Raw genomic sequence first — 19,626 nt, 5'->3', positions numbered from 1 at the left:
ATGTTGTGTTGGAGAGGAGACAGAAAGCTACCACGACTGCAGTCATAGAGGGTCAATGTCTGAACTGCTGCACAACCAAAGGTCAATTCGGTTCCAGCCAGTTTCTCACCACCTTCTCACCAACCATTGCGGCATGCGAGAGAAGAGCATCTTCGACCTTCCAACGCGGCGTGCCTCCACTGTGACATCAAGGAGAGCTCATGACCATCCAAATCTAGGAGAGCGTACTGAGACTGTCGGTCTGTTATACAATCTTCCAGAAGGATGCATTCAGGCGGTTGGACGTCCCCTCCAATCGACCCACAATACTTTATGTTCCAATCTCACCCCTCCAATATTTCCCGCCGCAAGGTGTTCTGAGAAACGCCCTACCCACCTCGCTGCGATCTCGGCGCGAGGAGCGACTGCGTTCGGAGTTGGACGGGCTTGCTTGCCGCCTCATCATTATGATTACTGTCACTTTCGCCCCGTGGTACGGCTCCCCACATGTTTTTCCACGTCGTTGAGTGATCACGGCGAATGTGAGCATGCGCATGGGCATGTGTACGTACATAATAGACGTTCGCTTGACGATACCATCGGGAATGGAAACCACCTGGTTTGCTTGTCACAGCACTCCTACTCCCAACATCGCCGTGCATGCGCGTGAAAGGACGACTGAGTAACGAGAAAGGGCCGAAAAAATGTATTACAATTGTCCCGACCCGGACTTAATCATTATAACACGGCGGGCAACGTCACTCACCCATTTCTTCCGTAGAACCCCACACCTACCTTTCCCACCTCCACCATCACAACAACAACAACAACATCAACCGCAGCACCTTCTCCCCGGCATTATCAACATTACCACATCGCCCATTGATTGACCCAAGAAAATATCCGAGAGCCGCTGTCATGGCCAACACTGTCATCCACAACCATGACGAGGAGCAGAACGCAGGGTACGTACTTTTTTGATTTTCTCCTCCCTTCAAGCTTGCGCCAGTTTTTCCATCGGAGGCGGCAGTGGCGACAGCAGACAACAGAGGCAGGAGAGGAATGATTTGGGGAATGCTCAAGAGCTTGCAGCCTGCGGGCAGGGAAACATTTTGTTTGCGACGCTATGTGTTTGCCCTCAACGACGGGTGCTGACAGGCGGGGCATTGCAGCACAATGGAGCTTAAAGAAAACACGGTAATTATCGTCCTCGGTGCGTCGGGTGATTTGGCGAAGAAGAAGACGTTCCCCGCCCTGTTTGGCTTGTTCCGAAACGGTTTCCTGCCAAAGGATGTCAAGATTGTCGGATACGCGCGGACGAAGATGGAGCGCGACGAATACCTGAAGCGGGTCAAGTCTCACATCAAGACGCCCACCAAAGAGATTGAGCAGCAGCTTGAAGAGTTTGTCAAGTTCACAACCTATGTCAGCGGTCAGTACGACAAGGACGAGAGCTTCCAGGACCTGGAGAAGCATCTGCAAGAGCTGGAAAAGAAGCACAAGGAGAACAACCGGGTGTTTTACATGGCTCTGCCGCCATCGGTCTTCATCCCCGTGTCTGAGCACTTGAAGAAGAACAACTACCCCAAGAAGGGCATTGCCCGCGTCATCATCGAGAAGCCCTTTGGTAAGGACCTGGCCTCTTCTCGCCAGCTGGACCAGGCTCTGCGACCCAACTGGAAGGAGGAGGAAATCTTCCGCATCGATCACTACCTGGGCAAGGAGATGGTCAAGAACATCCTCATCCTGCGATTTGGAAACGAATTCTTCGGCGCCACCTGGAACCGCAACCACATCGATAACGTGCAAATCACCTTCAAGGAGCCATTCGGCACTGAGGGACGCGGAGGCTACTTTGACGAGTTCGGTATCGTTCGTGATGTAATGCAGAACCATCTGCTCCAGATTCTCACTCTGCTCGCTATGGAGCGTCCCATCTCCTTCAGCGCAGAGGATATTAGAAATGAAAAGGTGCGCGTGCTGCGTGGCATGCCCAGCATTGAGCCCAAGGATGTCATCATCGGTCAGTACGAGAAGTCGCTCGACGGCTCGAAGCCTGGCTACAAGGAGGACGACACCGTTCCCAAAGAGTCGCGATGCCCCACCTTTGCTTCAATGGTCGCATACATCAAGAACGAGCGCTGGGACGGCGTTCCATTMATTCTCAAGGCAGGCAAGGCTCTCAACGAGCAGAAGACCGAGGTTCGCATCCAATTCAAGGATGTGACATCCGGTATCTTCAAAGACATCCCCCGCAATGAGTTGGTCATCCGTGTGCAGCCTAACGAGAGTGTCTACATCAAGATGAACTCGAAGCTCCCAGGACTGAGTATGCAGACCGTCGTCACCGAGCTCGATCTGACGTATAGAAGACGTTTCTCCGACCTCAAGATCCCGGAGGCGTACGAGAGTCTGATCTTGGACTCGCTCAAGGGCGATCACTCCAACTTCGTGCGTGACGACGAGCTCGATGCCTCGTGGCGCATCTTCACGCCACTTCTCCACTACTTGGACGAGAACAAAGAGATCATCCCAATGGGATACCCATACGGTAAGCATTTACCGTGCCACGCGATTGATTTCACGGCTAACACACATGCAGGATCGCGTGGCCCCGCTGTGCTCGACGACTTCACTTCGTCCTACGGTTACAAGTTCTCCGATGCTGCAGGGTACCAATGGCCACAAACCGAAGCAAACAAACTCTGAGGAGTTCGCTAACCTGGCCGCTGTTTTCTTAGTATGACGCATGGCGAACGACTCCAAGACTTCAAATGAGTCGCAACTCGTGACACCAGCATCAGCAATACCGAGAAAGCGACAATGGCCAGCCTGGCCACACTTCTACGGAGATGAGATCTTTATGAACAGGAAAGCCGGAGCGGGATTACTGAGCGATGGAAACCGGCGTAGTTCTAGAAAGGGGTCGAGGGACATCAAATAGAGGAGCGGCTGCTTCGATACCTGTGTGAAAAGCAAGGTCAATGCATCAGTCATTGTCATCTCCATTCCCCTCCTCATTTCTTTTTCACGTGCATGCCAAAGCTAGCGCTCTCGTTTAAGGTTCGGGACCCTTGAAGTCGCGTCCCATCCATGTCTTCGCGCGGCCTCGCGGATCTGCGTCCACCTTGCCTTATTTAAGTTGAGATGCCCTTCACACACAATAACGCATCTTGCAGCATAAAACACCAAAGTGCATACTTCGCATGCCAATGTCAATCGTTTGGCTGGAATTCTCATACGTACGACAGGGTTGATCGAGGGATGTGACCTGGCACCCTTGGCCGCACACGGACTTCTGCCCTCCGGCAGGGGATCAACGGCCAGCACCATCTCACTCGTATCTTCTATTGAGCACGACGACAACCATGGCGACCTCATCATGGATTGGCGAGCCGCGGGTGAAGGGCTCTTCGCAGTCAATGAAGCTCTTCTTGCTTACCTTTAGTCTCATCGGGTTGCAGTTCTGCTGGGGTACGATGCCTCGCATACCAATCCATAGACACACGCTGACGTGTGTCACAAGGAACCGAGCAGACATATGCGAGCCCATTTCTGCTAGCTCTTGGCCTCAGTAAGGGCGGCATGTCTCTAGTGAGCATCCGTAATATCATGAAGGGTTCCACTGCTGACCGTTCATCTCTGCTCAGGTATGGATAGCGGGACCACTTTCCGGATTGATCATGCAACCAATCATCGGAATGATATCGGACCAGAGCACCAGTCCGTATGGAAGGAGACGACCGTTTATGGTGGGAGGCACATGTGCAGTGGCTGTATGCTTGCTGGTATTGGGCTGGGCGAAAGAGTTGGTGGCATATTTTGTGGAGGATGCTGAGAGGGTATGTCCGCTGCATGATCAGGAAGGAGACCGAGATGAGGATATACACTGACTTGTCAAAGAGGCGGCATGTCACAATTCAGCTGGCAATCGTAGACATATTCGTGCTGTAAGTCGACATTAAAAACTCCGTGGATGAGATTCGATCATGATACTGACTGGATGACAAGGGATTTTGTAATCAACATTGGTCAGTTCCATTCACTTGATAGTCTCTCGGGGAACAGTTTCCTAATGGATGTATAGCACAGTCGACCTGTCGAGCGCTGGTCGTGGACACACTCCCTGTGTCTCAGCAGAAGCTCGGTGCTGCATGGGGTAAGCAGATTCTGACGCTTTACTTGCCCGAAAGATGCTGATAATCTCCAGTAACCAGAATGGCTGGTGTTGGGCACATTCTTGTGTTTGGCATTGGGGCGCTAGACTTGGAGGTCGTGCTTCCTGGCTTGTTCGGCTCTACCCAATTCCAAAAGGTGTGCTCAATTGCAGCCCTGGCAATGGCAATCAGTCAATTTGTCACCTGTTGGGCTGTGACTGAGCGAGTATTAGTATCAGATGAGTAGGTGTTCGTGATGCCGCGCAGCCTTTCATCACCTAACTCTTTGACAGGCCAACATCAGGAAACAAGCAAAGTCTCGGATCCATCATCTATCAGATCTATGACAGGACAGTCAACGTGCCGAAGAGGATACAAGCCATCTGCTGGGTACAATTCTGGTCATGGATTGGTTGGTTTCCCCTACTGTTCTACGGTTCCGTCTGGGTGGGAGAGATCTATCTTCGCCATCAYGCCCCAAACGAGACTGGCGATGCACTTAGTCAAGTTGGAATGGTTGGCAGTGCAGCTCTCATTGTGCACTCTGTCACTACATTCATAACAGCCATCGTCTTGCCTTGGTTAGTCACCAGTCCCGGAGAGGCGGAAAAGCCAGGATTCACTCCTCGACCACCGGAGAGCCTCAAAGGCATCATGGAGACACTCACAACAATCTCCAAGCCCAGTCTCCTCAACACTTGGACTTTCGGAACTTTGGTATTCTCCGTTTCGATGATCTTTGCGCCTGTCGTAAAGTCGGTAGGGTTCGCAACGTTGTTGATGGCCATCACAGGAGTGTCATCAGCAATCGCTAGTCTGGCTGCAGGGACATATATTGGTGTTGAAGTCAACAGACTGGGCCCTGCGCTCCCTCAGCATGTCCATCGACAGACAACAGTTGATGAGAAAGAGCTGGACGAGAAGAACATCCAGCCAAAGTCGACTTCTCATCCTCGGCGCGCATCAGATGCTTCCGGAGGGGTGTCTTCCAGCGGAGAACTGAGCGGTATCTACCTGGGTATCTTGAACATCTACACCACTATTCCACAATTCGTTGGAACTGGTATCAGCTGGGCTGTATTTTCGATCATGGAGCCGGGAAAAAGCCCGGAGCTCGCCAAAGATGCCCATCCAGACGAGCACCATTCCACGGAAGGAGTCAGTGCCGTGGGAGTCTGCTTGTTCATAGGCGCCTTGTCCTCGCTTGTGGCTGCCAGGGCTACAAGACGATTGAAGGAAGACACGTAGGACAGACGCAGAATGGACGGACAGGTCCTACACTATCTGGTGGCTCCGAGGGAGAATGAAAGTYGTCCGAGACGCAACCAGTCTGGGTCATGACTTTCATGGACAGCCGTTTATGGTTTGGACAGCCATCGGACAGAGAGATGCTCCCCCGATCTCAACCTTCGCATATAAGCTCGCCATCGTTACTTTGTGCGTTGCGATTGGTGGCAAAGGCGCCGAGATGGCCAGGGTTGTGTTTCCGCGCCGATGAGCCACGGGCATGCAGACAGGGGATCCATGTAAAGTAGTCCAGACACCACAGTTGTGGATGCCGGCATCAGAGTATGCGTGCGCGCCCGAATCTTGGATGCAGCTTGGAATATCCATGTGACAAGTAAGGAACTTGCTACTTCTGAGCGACTCGTTGGATGCGTGCAAAGCACCACGTTTGAATTTTGGTCTGCGACATGGCCAACTGCCGCTAGCTTCTCTGGCACATCTGCGACGCAACAAGRCTCCTAGCCAATATTAAGATGGTTACAAACATTTGTTTCGACGACAAGACGTGGAGTTCATGTGGCGTACGAATCTTGTCGATAGCTTGATGCGCATGATATGAAAGGCTACATCTGCGTCGAGGCATGTGTTCATGTTCAACGTGCCCCTTCCCTTTGGCCTGTTGATTTATGATATGCTATGCGGACGCGGATATACCTTGAACGGTGACGCAAGTAGCTATATTAAAATTGAACTCTAACCTTACTAGTACCGTACCTGTTCGGCGTCTGGACGACTTCACCTTTCTGCGCCATTACACACAACGCCGCCTCAGTGAATGAAACGGCTGTGGCGGTTCAGCGGGGACAGGCGCTATCATGGTCGTGTCAAGCCTTCACATATGGCAGAGGAATTAGACGCGCCTGGATCTGTTTCTTCTCGCACATTTACAGCGGCATAGCGGCTTCTGACGGCCGGGACAAGGACAAGGACCGGGCAACATGGAGACGAGCAAGAAGTCGTCCTCTGCCTCATCCTGGGCGCGGAGGAAGAGCTTCTTTGCGCTGTCGACTCTGCGTCCACCCTCCCTCGACGACACTTCTACTACCAGCAATCGCAAGACCCTCACGAAGAAATCGACGAGATCGAACGACCGCACGCCCAGTCTCTCGCCGCTCACGACAATCACCCACCCGGATGTGCCACAAGCGCAATCCCTGTTCGATCAGCCGAGCACAAGCATACCACGCCGGCCGGAGCTGAGCATGAAGGGCAGCAAGAGGCCGCCCTCTGTTTTCGAGTCTTTCCGGAATAGCGTGCGTGCCAGCAGCGATGAGCTCACGCCAAATGGAGGATACTACGGAGAGCCGTTGTCTACCACATCCTCCAAAGCGCCTTCCCTGGTGTTCGATCACACAGTCGACGGTGCAAGTCCACACATGCGTGCGGTGCTGCTGCATGGAGAGGTGCAGACCAGCGCGGGCATGTTTCGAAAGAAGAAGGAGTACCTCGTTCTGACAGAGGTCCATATCATCCGCTACAAGTCTCAGCTCAAAGCAGCAGAGACCTTCAAGACGATCCCCCATCCTGCCGGTGGTCGAAGSCCGACTGTGGTCCGCCATAGCTCAGGACACGGATCGATGGCTTCAATCAGCTCGCAGAGCGAATTGCAAACTCTATCAGACTCATCAGGAGACAAGCATGGGAGGGTTCCCCTACGGCAGGTTGTAGCTGTGCACAAGCTAGACGATGGGAAGCCCTACTTTGCACTCGAGGTGTGCTACATGGACGAGGAATCCGGCCAGGCATCGGCCATGACTCTACAATTCAGTAATCCTGACGAGCGCGACGTCTGGCTGAAGCGAACTCGTGATGCTGTGAACGACGCCAGGCTGCGAGAGCCGACCTACATTACTCCCACCAATCTAGAAAACGCCGCTCGGGTGGTTGAGCGCGATAATGACTATGATCCGGACAATTGCGCCATATTCAAAGTGGTACAACGACAGGTCGCCACCAAGTCTGGCAGTCGATCGTCAGCAGAAGATTTGACCAAGGTCGCATCAACAGTGTGCTTCCTCGTGATTGGGGTCCACAAGTTGCATTTGATTCAGCTTGTGAAACCTGTGGCACGCACTTCAAGTCCCTCGCTCGCAACGAATCACTCGCAGTCTTCCTATGGCATTCTCACTCTATCTTCTGTAAAAGTCAGCAGCTTCGATGACACTTTTGAACTCACCTTCCGACAGCCACTCCAGAAGCCACGGACTCTGTACTTGGCGTCTTCAGCATCGCACGACATTGCAGCGCGACTTCACTTCTCCAACAACTTCTTGAGACCGGAATGCGGGCAACGTCTGTTTGGATGGGTCGTCCCTCCGGAGGTCGACGAGCTACTGGCACCGCCGACCTCGGCTGAGACTGAGGAACACAATTGCTTGGATCGCACGCTCATAGCCTACTGTGTTGCGTACGGTGTCAATCCGGCGAATGTGAGATATACCATCAATTACACCTGCGAAGATGCTCCTGGGTTCGAGCTTCTTCCTCCAGTGGACACGCGACGGACGACTTATGGACCTCTCGAACTACTTGCAATATTGCGAGCGCTGCGATATAATGAAAGTTTTGGAAGTGTTTCTTTTGCAAATGTTCAGCTGGACGGTCTCAACGGGCTACACGATAATTATGGACAGGAGCACGTCTGCGCCCGAACGAAGCGTGGAACGGCAATCAAACTGACGGCCGAGGAGCTGAACCAGTCTTCGCTTTTAGTTCAGGAAGTCCGAGCATTGGCCGCGACGAGCAAAAAATTGAGGCGAATGGACTTTTCTGGGTGCATGAACACAACACAGACAGGTCCCGATGCCAAACCGGACAAATCATCTCGGACCAAGGATATCGGATGCGGGATTGTCGAAGCACTCTTCCCTCTCTGCAAACATCAAACCACCAATGTCGACTGGATATGTTTGAACGGGATTGAACTTAGTGACACTGACCAAGATTACTTGGTAGGAGCAGCTGTGGATAAGTCGTGCCACTTTCGTGCCATTGAACTCAACCGGTGCGGGCTGAATGATAGGAGTATGGGTCTGATTCTTGATGCCCTGAGGGTACAGGAGAACACCTTGGAGGCACTTGAGATTGCAGGCAACACATGTCGACTAAATCCTTCCGCATTTGACAGCCAGCTGGGCATGTTTGGCTTCATCCGCAAGCTCAATCTGTCCAATGTCTCGCGAACGTCTGGAGCAGAGCCGTTTCTGCAGGCGGAGACACTCTTGATCTGGCGCTTACAAGAGTTGCGATTGAGTGGCACTGCCCTGAACCCGGCCACGATCGACGCCATCGCGGCATACCTCGTGCATCCCCAGTCGGATAGCTTGCACGAGTTATACGTCGACCACACCTATCTCACTGGATCYGACGTTGCTACGCTCTTACACAGCCTCTGTGCCAATCGCAGCGCCGTACGGAACATGCATCTCGACATTGGCCAGTGTTTGCTCAACAAGGGTTTGGATCAATTCACGCAAGCGATATCCGCGGGGCTGACGCCATCCCATCTCAGTATGAGAGCGATCGAATATCGTGAAGAAGCAATGTTTCGAAAAGTTATAACAGCATTGACCGGAAACAAAACGATACGCTTCTTGGACATGTCGCAGACCGCTCTCCCCGGCGACGCAAGCGACGAGACATGCAAGGCTCTCAGTCGGCTTCTTGCGGAGAACGACACTCTAATTGAGCTGGACATCTCTGGCGATGATTCACGACTCGCAACCTCCAAATTCGGATCTGGGATCAACGAAACCCTAAACGGCCTGAAGCAAAATTCAACGCTCCAAGTTTTCCGTATTGAGAAGCAAAAGCTTGGTGTGCGCGGTGCAAGCACGCTGGCTGAAGTTCTTAGGGTCAACCGGACGCTACTCGAGCTGCATTGTGACAACAACGACATCCCTCTGCAAGGTCTCACGGACCTCGTGAATGCTCTTATTGACAATACATCTTTGGTAGTCCTGCCTCCGATGAATGATGGGCGCACGGCCGCCTTCAGAGCTGCCGAATCCACGATGAAGGTCAWGTCAGATTCAGACTCCCCAGTGTTACCAGCCAGTACCAAGCCTTCCAATCACCATCACACATTCCATGGCGCTTCGGTCATGAAGCGAGGGCTAGCCAATGTCCGCAAAGGGGCATCTCGAAACGCGGCCTCCAACTCGCCATCTTTCCCTGCTCTCTCATCTTACGATCGCTCATCAATGTCGTCCGACCCGCGTGCCAGTGCGCCGCTGTCGTTGACGCTGCCGGCTAGCAAGATCAAGCATGCTTCATCAGCGTCGATCACTGCGCTACCGTCCATCTTTACGGTGCAGGACATCCAAACCACACATCGTCTGCTCACCGAACAGTGGGATCGTCAGTGCTATCGTTTGGAGCAGTACCTCAGGCGGAATTGGTGTATCCTCAATCAAATTCCGTGTGAGATGGAGGTCGAGGACGAGAAGTTCGAGAGACCGGGCTCGGTTGGATCGATCGGCAAGATGCTGGAACAGGTCAAATATGACACCACTCCGAAAGCAGAGCGACCAGCCTACTTCGAATCGTTTACCGATGCTCCGAGAATGCCTGGTCAGACTGCCATTGCAGGTAGCGAGAGAGAGAAGCCGCAAGAGAGACATAATGTCAGCTTCAAGCACTTCATCCTTGATTCAGATGCCTCTGATTTGGATGAAATCGACTGGGGCGAAGATGTGGAGGAGAATGTAAGACAGCTGAGGCGGGAGGCGGACACCCAAGAGGAGCCTCGCACACCTACGCAGCAAGGCTTCCACGTATAACGAACACCAGCATCAGATAATCTTCCATGTCGTTGTAGATTGAAGCTCAGTGGCTTGCTTGGCCCTGGGCTTCCGGCGTGCGTTACCCTATATTCGGGCAGGACGATCGAAGGTCCTGGAAGGGAAACGGGAGTTTGGTGATGGACATGACTGATTGTAGATTTGGATTTGGGTGGGCTGCATGCGTTCGGATGGAAAGCGTTCAGCATATGTAGCAACCGGCATGGAAAGCAGCAACGTGAGATGTATAATTACGAATATTCTTGTATCACTACGCCATGTGTGATCTCGATCGCTTGCTCGTCCTGTTCATGCTTCCAACACACATGGTCAAGTCTCCCCACCATTATCAAATTGAAATGAAGTGAACAAGTTGCAACCGGCAGCTCAATGTATTTGTAGAGTCTACTCATGTTCCATTGTAAAGCATCCTCCTTTATCCATGCAACAACCGAGGCCTGCTCATATCATAATCATCATCATCGTCGTCACATTAAGATGGCGTTGCGCCTCCCGTCTGTCTAATGTCTACTGCGATGCTACTTGCCAAAGATTCGATCCGCAATCTGAACCAGCACTCTCCCGACCATGGCAGCTGCAGCAACAGGCATGAAGATCTGCAGCATTTCCACTGGKGTTTGAGGTCGTACCTCTGTGTTGATATAAGGCGTCTTGAAGCTGTCGGTCGGCCCACCCTCGATGGAGACCGCAGTTTTGTCACCGGGGAACTTGCCATTCTTCACAAAGTATGCCAGCAGCTCATCCTTTTCACGCCATCGCTCCAATACCCAGTCTGACATCTTACTACTATCATCCAGGGGAATGTCCTTGATGGCGAATCGCCTCCAATGCATGTTGACACTCTTGGGTGGTCGACCTTGGAAGTAGACTGATCGCAGCCCAAAGACTTGCGAGGCATAGCCATCCACCGGTGTACCTTCATAGGCGATAGTACAGTCATAGATGTAGTCTACGGTACCGCGAAGCTCCTGCAAGCAGAACTGCAAACCCGTACTACGCGGGAGCAGCTGATGCTTCAAGTCAGGGATGCCCGACTTGGCGGAGTACTTCTCAGAATGGCCTCTGGTATTGGCGGATAGATTAGTACCTTCCGGGAAGATGAGCAGCCACATGGGATCAAGCTGAGCGGCGCCTCTACTTCCAGTCATGGGACCGGAATGCCGTGTATTAAGCTTCTGCAGTGTGTGGCGCATCACCTGCTGGTCCGTCGCCCATTTACGAGCCATGAAGATGAAGCCGTAAAACTGCATGGCGGGGCCAATCAGAGGGATCCACTTGAGGGAATCCTTCAAGATGATGTAGATGTGGCCGTGCGTGGGTATTGCGTTGGTGTATGCGATCCACCATAGATACAGCCAGTCGGTGTAGATTTGGTGATTTGCCATGATGACCGCACGATCCCYAAAGTCGACGGTAAGCAGACCTTGCTCGTCCTGTCGCAGCAGTCCCGCCACGCTCTTGTCTCCGCTGATGCGCACCAGCGTCGGACTCCACCACTGCGTCATGGTGGTGATGAGCAGGCCAAAGAACTGCTTGGTCATGGCAATCCATGCGTAGAACCAGTCCTTGTTGTAAAAGTACAGCGGAATGGCAAGCAATTGCGCGCCATGTATGAAGAACCCGATGCCGAAAAAGTAGATGCCAAATGCAATCACTCGCAGCAGCTGCATGAAAAGCCCATGAGGCGCCTCTCCCAGAGGATGATGCTCGTCGATTTCGTCCTGCGACACGGCGGACGGGGACTGCTGCGTCGCAGGTCCGCGTCGTCTGAGTTCGCTCATGCGGGAAGGAGGAGAGCGAGACGAGGAGGCGTAAAGGTGCGGAATGTGCGGCGACTTGGGTTCGTGTCGTGCTGATAGCCTAAGGTATGTAGACAGCTGCTGCCGGCGGATGTAGTGGTGTTTTTAGTTTATGCTAGCCGTGGTCCGCACCGTCTGCTGACCTGTCGGCACGCCATGGTCGTCTATTGTATGTATGCTTCCAAGGTTGATGGACGCTGACTGTCACATGCGAGACTGATGCTTTTACGGCCTTTGACGGATGTGGGAGGTCTGTATAGACGCTGTACCACACTGCTACTATGAGATTCGTCTAATCTGAATCGGGATAAATGGGGATATTTGCTGGCGACCGAAACAACGCCAACGTCAATCCTCCACTTCGACAACAACGACGACCGATTGCGAACATGATCATGGGAAGATGATACATTTACGGCGATGCTGGCGAGGCATTCATCTCAGCACTCGAGGCAGTCCGGCACGATGCTTTGCTACATCTGCGACGCGCCGGGTTATAAAGCACTTGAATGAGCTTTCCCCCAGATCTCATCCCGCTTTTCGAGGCGAGTTGCAACAGTGCCACTTCCTCACAGCCACGGAAAGACTAACCGGAGAACAGAGACCAGCAATCATGATCTTCTTGCGTTGACATGGCCGGCGCCGCCACGGAATGTTTTGATAGTTGCCAAGCCCGACGACGAGCAGGTCAACAACGCAGTGATTGAATACGCAAATCACATCCACAATGTCTACCCAGGGACATTCCTGGTGTTTGAGCCAAAAGTCGCAAATCAGATTCACGAGCAATTCTCTTTTCCAATCTACGTTTCAAATGGCGAGAGCAATGCGGAGCTCCAGGAGAAAGTAGATCTGACCACGACCCTTGGAGGCGATGGCACCATTTTACATGCCGCATCACTCTTTGCTACAGCGGAAAGTGTTCCTCCCATTCTATCCTTCAGTATGGGTACTCTAGGATTCCTCGGAGAATGGAAGTTTGCAGAGTACAAACGAGCCTTCCGCGAAGTGTACGTCTCTGGCGCGCCATCTCCGCTGACACGCCGAAGCACGGATGAGGCAGAGCAAGGAAGCATGGCGGAAGGGTGGGTTCAGGTCCGTGGAAAGTCCATGGGCGTCTCGAGGAACTCTAGAATCCTCCTTCGCAACAGGCTTCGGATTGGCATATTCGATTCGAAAGGCACACAACTCCCTCACGAACCTCCTTTTACACACTCAAACAAACGCTGCGAAGATATGTTCGCGCTGAACGAAGTCCTACTCCACAGAGGTGCCGATCCTCACCTGGCACACATCACGATCCTCATCGGCTCGCCACCACATCAGAGAACATTAACGACAGCAATCGCAGACGGCTTTCTCGTCTCTACACCTACAGGTTCTACAGCATACAGTCTCTCCAGTGGCGGATCCATTGTGCATCCTTTAGTATCCTCACTCCTGCTCACGCCAATCTGTCCACGATCCCTGTCCTTTCGACCACTGGTCCTGCCCGCCAACACGCCCATAACGCTTCGTATAGAGGCGCAGAATCGTGGCAAGGAAATCGAAGTCTCCATCGATGGCATCCGTCGAAGGGAGGGACTTACCACGGGGATGGAGGTTAGAGTTGTTGGTGAGGAGGTGCGCTCACCAGGCGCTCCTGGAGCAAGAGATTGGCTAAGAGGCGTCCCCAGTATTGTCAGAAGCGGCGGTGCAGCAGATGGAGATGATCATTGGGTGGGAGGGCTGAACTCTCTGCTCAAGTTCAATTATCCGTTCGGAGAACAGTAAAATAAAAGGTCATGTGAGATGATGTAGCAATAAGTCTTCTCCGCTACAATTTAGCTGGGTGGGTGAGGTGACAGAAGGTAACGGACTCATAATTGCAGTCCAATGCGCTGTGGTAAGCTGGCACCATACAACATTCTCTGGAGCTTCCCCTCAAATCCGCCTGTCGAAATACCACATGCGACCGCTCAGTGCTTGCAGTTGTACCCGCCAACAGCCGCTCTCCTTAACTGAGCCGGAGTCATCTCACCACCAGGTAAAAGGTACTCTCCACTGAGATCTTCCCGCGGCATCACAAAGCGTAGCTCTCGCTTGGAAATGTCCTTCGCCGCCGCAATAGCATCTAGGTACTTGGCGAGTCGATATCCTCCCTTGGCAATCTGCAGCTCCACGGTATCAACAGCACTGTTGTAGTATTGTGGGTACAAGTCACCGCTTCGAAGCACGTCTGCTCCATTAGGCATCACGGTCGAGCAAACGTATTGGTTCGCATCCGTTGCCCACCCCAAGGAAGTTGCTTTTGCATCGTCAATGTCTAGCCCAGCAACCCAGCTTGACTTCTGATTTGCATAACAGCCRCTTGTGATCTCCGTGGTAAGATTGGCAGCCCACTTCTTCGCAACAGCAAGACCATATCCGCCTTCGAGCTGTTCGGGAATGCTTGTGTCCCAAGTGGCATGTAGATTGGTACGCTTGCCAGCAAAAGTGACATTGACGCCATTACCGCCAATCTCGAACGCCTCGTCATGAAGCGGCTGAGTGATGTCTCCCACAAAGTGCACGATCCAACGAAGCGCGTAGTTGACCTGAGTACGACTCAAAGATTTTGTTGCTTGGACGCGTGTGGTGTAGTTGGCAATGGCAGAAACAAGGCAGCCCGAGGTTCCACAGTCGCGATCAAAATCCACATTGCAGCTGTGCGGCGGGTCATCATTGGCATCGATGTAGTGGAATGGGGCGCTGAATGCTCCTTCCGCGGTGTAGCGGTATGAATCGGCCCATGTGGCAACATTGGCCAGGTATGAGCTCGTGGTATCATTCAAAATATCTTGTGCCCATTGCTGGGTCTCTGGAGCGACAAAGGAAGTGGCAATGTACGCTATCGTTTGATGTCCGAGTGATCCCCAGGCGTCGACTCCATGTGCCGCTAGGAGCGCAACGATCACAGATGAGAACATGCTAGGCAAAGGTAGGGTTGATTTGGGTGGATGAGGTAAGGGAACAACGCAGGAGGGCGGCTGATGTTGTTTTCAAGCGTCCCTCTTAAACACATGCCTATCTTGGCTTTAGTGTGTATCGCTTATCCTGTCGGCGTTCGCTCTGCTTTGCGAGTTTGAGTTCAAGGTCGTCGCGACATTCTTGAGTGACGTCGGCTAGCCCCGCCAATCGGCGTGTGAAAGCCGCAGACCGAAGGCCATGCTTGAAACCGGTGGAAGGTAGCGGCCGATATCGTTGAAGCGTGGTAAACACGCTTCACTATTGTTGGTGATCATTCGTCCATGATCAACATGCCTCGCCGTGGTCAAAGTCTCCCAAGTCAATGGAGAGTCCAGATCTTTCAAGTCCAACAACCGGCTGTGTTGCCACATCATGCAGTGGAATCATCCGTATTCGACCCCGGTGTTAGGATCGCCCAAGTAGTATGGTTGGGTGGAAGCATCACTCGGTGCCTCCCTGCTCAGCTCGACGAGCGATATTCGCATGGAACACACATGCAGGATCCTYGGACCAATCGTCCGTCTTCAACATCAAATCCTCGTCGTCGTACTGATTCCTGCGTACAGCCAGCTGGTGACAGTAACCACCACGATTGGGAACCGAAGCGCCCGCGCCTTGTGCCTCCTGTTCCAGACCATCAAATGGTTTGCCTCTGCCACGCCGAGCTTTGTTGAAAGCGCCGTAGAGAACAGGAGCATTAGCAACTATAGCTGCGGTGAGAAGTTCCGTGCTCGCCCAGACGGTGCGGTTGGCCTGAATACTGGCATTCAGGGCATTGATGGGTAGCCGAATTACCGTGACAGCGATGATGAATATGCCGAGGGTACAGATCAGAATCAGTCTCACCTTGCGCTTCCATGGAGTTTGCAGGGAGAAGAGTGTTGGCAGTGGTAAGAGCAACAACATCAAATCAGTCGCGATGTTCAAAACACCGAGGACGATGAGCTGTACCTGCGCCTGGGTGCACTTTCCTGGTGCCGGGACTACGGTCCAGTATTTGGAGACTGGATCACACTCGGTGAATCCAACAATGAATGCCGCCGCCCAGGTAGCGAAGAATACTGATCCGTATGACCACCGAATTATGCGCTTTGAGTTTCCGCTCGTGTGGAAGTGGCGGCAGAAGAAATCGAGCAACACTAATTTGAGTAGCCAGAGATATGTGTTGTAGATTGGCCTATTCGCTATAGCGAATTTGCTTCCAATTGTCCTTTGGTAGATCTCCTGCGGTGTAAAGTCGATTCGAGCACGCGCGGAAGCTGAGAGGTTATTGGTGCCCCAGGTAAGCACCACATATATAAGGGCAGTTCTCGCGGCAGCACACAAGATGGCAGCGATGACGAGCCAGTCGGCGGTGTGGAGTCGTTTGAATATGGTCCTTTTCGCAATCAGTCTCGTAATGCAGATCAGTATCGCCAACGCGCTGAAGACCAGGTGGACAAAGAGGGTAGTGTCAGCCATTGCTTTCTCCCAAAGAGCAGAGCATTAGGAGGTGTCCTTGCAATGGTACGGATTAAATCTTATCGGGGTGCTGAGGCTCCGAAGGAAAAGGCCATCTGCTGCTTACACCAGGGTCCATTCTGGCTGTTGTCGAATAAAAGCATCCTCCACGAGACCGCGGGGACGCCAGGATTACAGGACATGGAACCATGTCCGTGCTGCGATGCTCGACCGAGGGGCCACTAGTAGAAAGTGTAATGTGAAGTCACATGAGAAGTCGAAGGTGGAAAATCATATCAGAGCGAAGGCCGCTCGTTCCAAGCCTTGGCGAGACAGAAGCGAGATTGTCATCTCACAGACGAGTCCCCGACGCCTTTCATCATGACATAAATAGCGGGAGCTCATTGCCCATCACGGTCATCTTCCGTAAGCAGTAGCTAGCACTGACGTCGAGGGAACCTTGTCCAGCCAAGAAGCCGCCCAAGGCCCACGGCCCAAGGCACCAAGAGGAGACTGTGCCGCTTTTCTGGAGATAAGTTAGCTTGGAAGTTCGACTTCTTGCTCTCACGTGGCGTGTGAACTTTACTGATCTCAAGGTATACTGTACGAGCAACGACATGGTCTCATCCTGGCTCCTGGCAGCATGGGCTGCGTCGACGGTAATGGCGACACGGCCATCAAGAGAAGCTCCGTACTTTCGTGACTTTTTTTACGTCGGCGGCGGATACGTCGACAATGGCAGCGGCGAGCATATCTTTCGGGACCAGATGTACGTGGAGAGATTGGAGCCTGTACATGGCGTGACGCAGGCCAGTCCGATTGTGATGATTCATGGACAAGGTATGTCGAGTCGATGCTTCTTTCTGTCTGCAGCCGCTTACTTCGACTTCACCTGGTATCAGCACAGACCGGCACCAACTTTTTGAACAAGCCAGACGGCGGCACTGGATGGGCGAGTCGATATCTACAGCAGGGATTCGAGGTCTACATTGTCGATCAAACCTTCCGCGGCCGTTCGGCGTGGGCCCCAGGAGTCGGACGTCCAACACCAGCAACGTATTCGGCAGAGCTCATTTCGAAGCGGTTCACTGCAGTGCAGGATTACAACCTCTGGCCCCAAGCGAGGTTACACACGCAATGGCCAGATGATGGCAAGATCGGGAGTGAGGTTTTCGACGCCTTCTACTCGTCCAATGTGCAATTCATCTCCAATGCTACATATCAGCAATCTACGGTGCAGGCTGCCGGTGCTCAATTGCTGGATCGCATCGGCAAGCCAGTGGTTTTGTTGGGCCATTCACAGGGCACTCTTATGCCTTTGCTGATCGCAGACGCTCGACCGAAGCTGACAAAAGCCATCATCCTGATCGAGCCAACCGGGCCACCCTTTCAAGAAGCTGTTTTCGGATCTGCCCCAGCAAGACCATACGGCTTGACCGACATTCCGTTGACTTACTCGCCTGCTGTTACCAACCCTGCCACTGATCTGGTTCAGCAAACGTATCCTCCACCAGTCGCCAACACGGACAACTCTACTGTTCCATGTGTTTTGCAGGCGAAGAATCCCTCGCCACGACAGCTCCCAAACTTGTCTCCGCTGCCCATACTTGTCGTCACTGGAGAGGCATCTTATCATGCCCCGTACGACTACTGCACCGTCGAGTATTTGAAGCAGGCTGGATGTGCAAGCACCAAACACTTGCCTCTCTCTTCGGTCGGCGTAAAAGGCAATGGACACATGATGTTCCTGGAGAAGAACTCTGATGAAATCTGGAAACACATTCAGGAATGGGTCCGTACGGTGATATGAGTCGTCTTCCATGCATTTACTTCGACTAGAATTGGCTGGGCATCTTCTGGATCATCGGTACCGCATCTGTACGTTTCAGACTCGCCGTATTCCAGGCTCTGTTGGTCTTGCTCCTACTGACACTTTTCAGTAATCGGTCTGACCTACTTAGCAATCATTGGGTGGTTGAAGCCACTACGCATATCAAAGATCAGTCAGCCTCGAAGATGCGTCGTTTATTCCAGTGCGGACGCTCTGTTTATTATTACCCAGACGATTCCCGATGCACAGCATGCATTGCAGACGTTCCCCAGCAAGTCGTCTTTCCAAGTAGACTTGGTGCGGCTTCAGATAGATGAATACATCCCTGTCAACCACGTCTGTCTCCACTCATCAAGGCCGAAGAATGGTGTCCAAGTTTGAAGTAGATCGGACGTTAGAGTCTGAGTAGATATAAGATACAAAGACGTTGTCTCCTTCACAAGGCCACTCTTTTAACCTTGGTTTATCCACTCATACATCACAATCTTTGTAGACCAGCCATGCAGCTTCGCTCTTTTCTCAGTCTCGCAATCACGCTCGCATGTGCCAGAGCTACATTAGATCCATGCACAACCAACTCCAAGGGAAAGATTCCCTCCAAGTTGAACTGGTATCTCTAGGCCTTTCCCTTTGATCGATCAAGTTCTGACCCGAGCAAGCTCGGCGACCAAAGTTTCCAAAGCTATCCAGGCAGCCGAGTGCTCGCACAATACTCGCACTTCCAAGACTCAGACGTTTGCCGTCTTCGTTACTGATCACTCTTACGACAAGAGCTACGGGTGAGGAGGCAGACTCAAAACATATCGATCGACTGGCTTATTCAATACTCTCCAGCGCTCCATACGGGACTTGCTCGGCGTACACTTGTGCGGCACCGACGAGCAACCAGACCGAGTCGGAAAAAGATTCCTGGATCTTCTACTGGGGCGAGGGTGGTGATAGCACTGGGTATGGTACTACTTGCGTGAAGAGTCCAGACGAGTAAGTGCAGCACGATTTTGAGGGTGATATCGGCCTCTACTAATCTTTGGCCATGTAGTGGTACTTGTGGATGCCAGAACAGCAATGGGCAATTCATCTACGGAGGCAATGATTGCGTTTGAAGGCGTCAAGGCCGTCCAAGTTGGCGTTGGGGAGCAGATTTCAGCTCGTTTGGGACCGAGAAGAATGTGATCTGAGACAGAGGTCTATTCAGCTGGTGTAGCAACTCAGTCATTCATCTGGCAATATGTGGGCCACGATGGTACCATCAAACGTGTTCAACGATCCAGCTGTAATCCCACATCCAAGCACRGTAGATCTTTACTGTTGTACAACCTCTTTTGCCCTACACTACAACATGT

At 52.5% G+C, this 19,626-nt stretch overlaps 9 protein-coding genes; 6 read left to right on the top strand and 3 right to left on the bottom strand.

Annotated features, from left to right (window-relative positions):
- Nucleotides 1–897: 897 nt before the first annotated feature.
- RCC_07912 (probable glucose-6-phosphate 1-dehydrogenase) lies at nucleotides 898–2,688 on the top strand (the record flags this gene model as incomplete). XM_023773164.1 has 3 exons in its annotated part: nucleotides 898–944; nucleotides 1,152–2,530; nucleotides 2,582–2,688. The coding sequence occupies 3 exons, from the start codon at nucleotides 898–900 to the stop codon at nucleotides 2,686–2,688; spliced, it is 1,533 nt and encodes a 510-aa protein (XP_023628932.1).
- A 659-nt stretch (nucleotides 2,689–3,347) lies between these two features.
- On the top strand, nucleotides 3,348–5,384 carry RCC_07911 (related to sucrose transporter SUT1D; the record flags this gene model as incomplete). XM_023773163.1 has 8 exons in its annotated part: nucleotides 3,348–3,453; nucleotides 3,506–3,573; nucleotides 3,630–3,821; nucleotides 3,883–3,929; nucleotides 3,991–4,010; nucleotides 4,067–4,138; nucleotides 4,190–4,379; nucleotides 4,430–5,384. 8 exons carry the CDS (start codon nucleotides 3,348–3,350, stop codon nucleotides 5,382–5,384), a joined length of 1,650 nt encoding a protein of 549 aa, XP_023628931.1.
- Nucleotides 5,385–6,361: 977 nt separating this feature from the next.
- Nucleotides 6,362–10,204, top strand: RCC_07910 (uncharacterized protein; the record flags this gene model as incomplete). Its single annotated transcript, XM_023773162.1, has 1 exon — nucleotides 6,362–10,204. The coding sequence occupies one exon, from the start codon at nucleotides 6,362–6,364 to the stop codon at nucleotides 10,202–10,204; it is 3,843 nt and encodes a 1,280-aa protein (XP_023628930.1).
- Nucleotides 10,205–10,743: 539 nt separating this feature from the next.
- On the bottom strand, nucleotides 10,744–12,006 carry RCC_07909 (related to 1-acyl-sn-glycerol-3-phosphate acyltransferase gamma; the record flags this gene model as incomplete). Its single annotated transcript, XM_023773161.1, has 1 exon — nucleotides 10,744–12,006. The coding sequence occupies one exon, from the start codon at nucleotides 12,004–12,006 to the stop codon at nucleotides 10,744–10,746; it is 1,263 nt and encodes a 420-aa protein (XP_023628929.1).
- Nucleotides 12,007–12,969: 963 nt separating this feature from the next.
- On the top strand, nucleotides 12,970–13,797 carry RCC_07908 (the record flags this gene model as incomplete). Its single annotated transcript, XM_023773160.1, has 1 exon — nucleotides 12,970–13,797. The coding sequence occupies one exon, from the start codon at nucleotides 12,970–12,972 to the stop codon at nucleotides 13,795–13,797; it is 828 nt and encodes a 275-aa protein (XP_023628928.1).
- A 185-nt stretch (nucleotides 13,798–13,982) lies between these two features.
- On the bottom strand, nucleotides 13,983–14,972 carry RCC_07907 (related to nuclease S1 precursor; the record flags this gene model as incomplete). Its single annotated transcript, XM_023773159.1, has 1 exon — nucleotides 13,983–14,972. One exon carries the CDS (start codon nucleotides 14,970–14,972, stop codon nucleotides 13,983–13,985), a length of 990 nt encoding a protein of 329 aa, XP_023628927.1.
- Nucleotides 14,973–15,453: 481 nt separating this feature from the next.
- On the bottom strand, nucleotides 15,454–16,473 carry RCC_07906 (uncharacterized protein; the record flags this gene model as incomplete). The annotated part of the gene is made up of 1 exon (XM_023773158.1): nucleotides 15,454–16,473. The coding sequence occupies one exon, from the start codon at nucleotides 16,471–16,473 to the stop codon at nucleotides 15,454–15,456; it is 1,020 nt and encodes a 339-aa protein (XP_023628926.1).
- Nucleotides 16,474–17,069: 596 nt separating this feature from the next.
- Nucleotides 17,070–18,262, top strand: RCC_07905 (probable fusarubin cluster-esterase; the record flags this gene model as incomplete). XM_023773157.1 has 2 exons in its annotated part: nucleotides 17,070–17,292; nucleotides 17,355–18,262. The coding sequence occupies 2 exons, from the start codon at nucleotides 17,070–17,072 to the stop codon at nucleotides 18,260–18,262; spliced, it is 1,131 nt and encodes a 376-aa protein (XP_023628925.1).
- A 521-nt stretch (nucleotides 18,263–18,783) lies between these two features.
- On the top strand, nucleotides 18,784–19,386 carry RCC_07904 (uncharacterized protein; the record flags this gene model as incomplete). XM_023773156.1 has 4 exons in its annotated part: nucleotides 18,784–18,893; nucleotides 18,943–19,062; nucleotides 19,118–19,264; nucleotides 19,323–19,386. The coding sequence occupies 4 exons, from the start codon at nucleotides 18,784–18,786 to the stop codon at nucleotides 19,384–19,386; spliced, it is 441 nt and encodes a 146-aa protein (XP_023628924.1).
- Between the last annotated feature and the right edge of the window lie 240 nt (nucleotides 19,387–19,626).

The sequence above is a fragment of the Ramularia collo-cygni genome (assembly GCF_900074925.1).
Source record: "Ramularia collo-cygni strain URUG2 genome assembly, contig: RCC_scaffold12, whole genome shotgun sequence".
Classification (NCBI taxonomy): Eukaryota; Fungi; Ascomycota; class Dothideomycetes; order Mycosphaerellales; family Mycosphaerellaceae; genus Ramularia; species Ramularia collo-cygni.
This window is presented reverse-complemented; position numbering and strand designations above follow the sequence as displayed.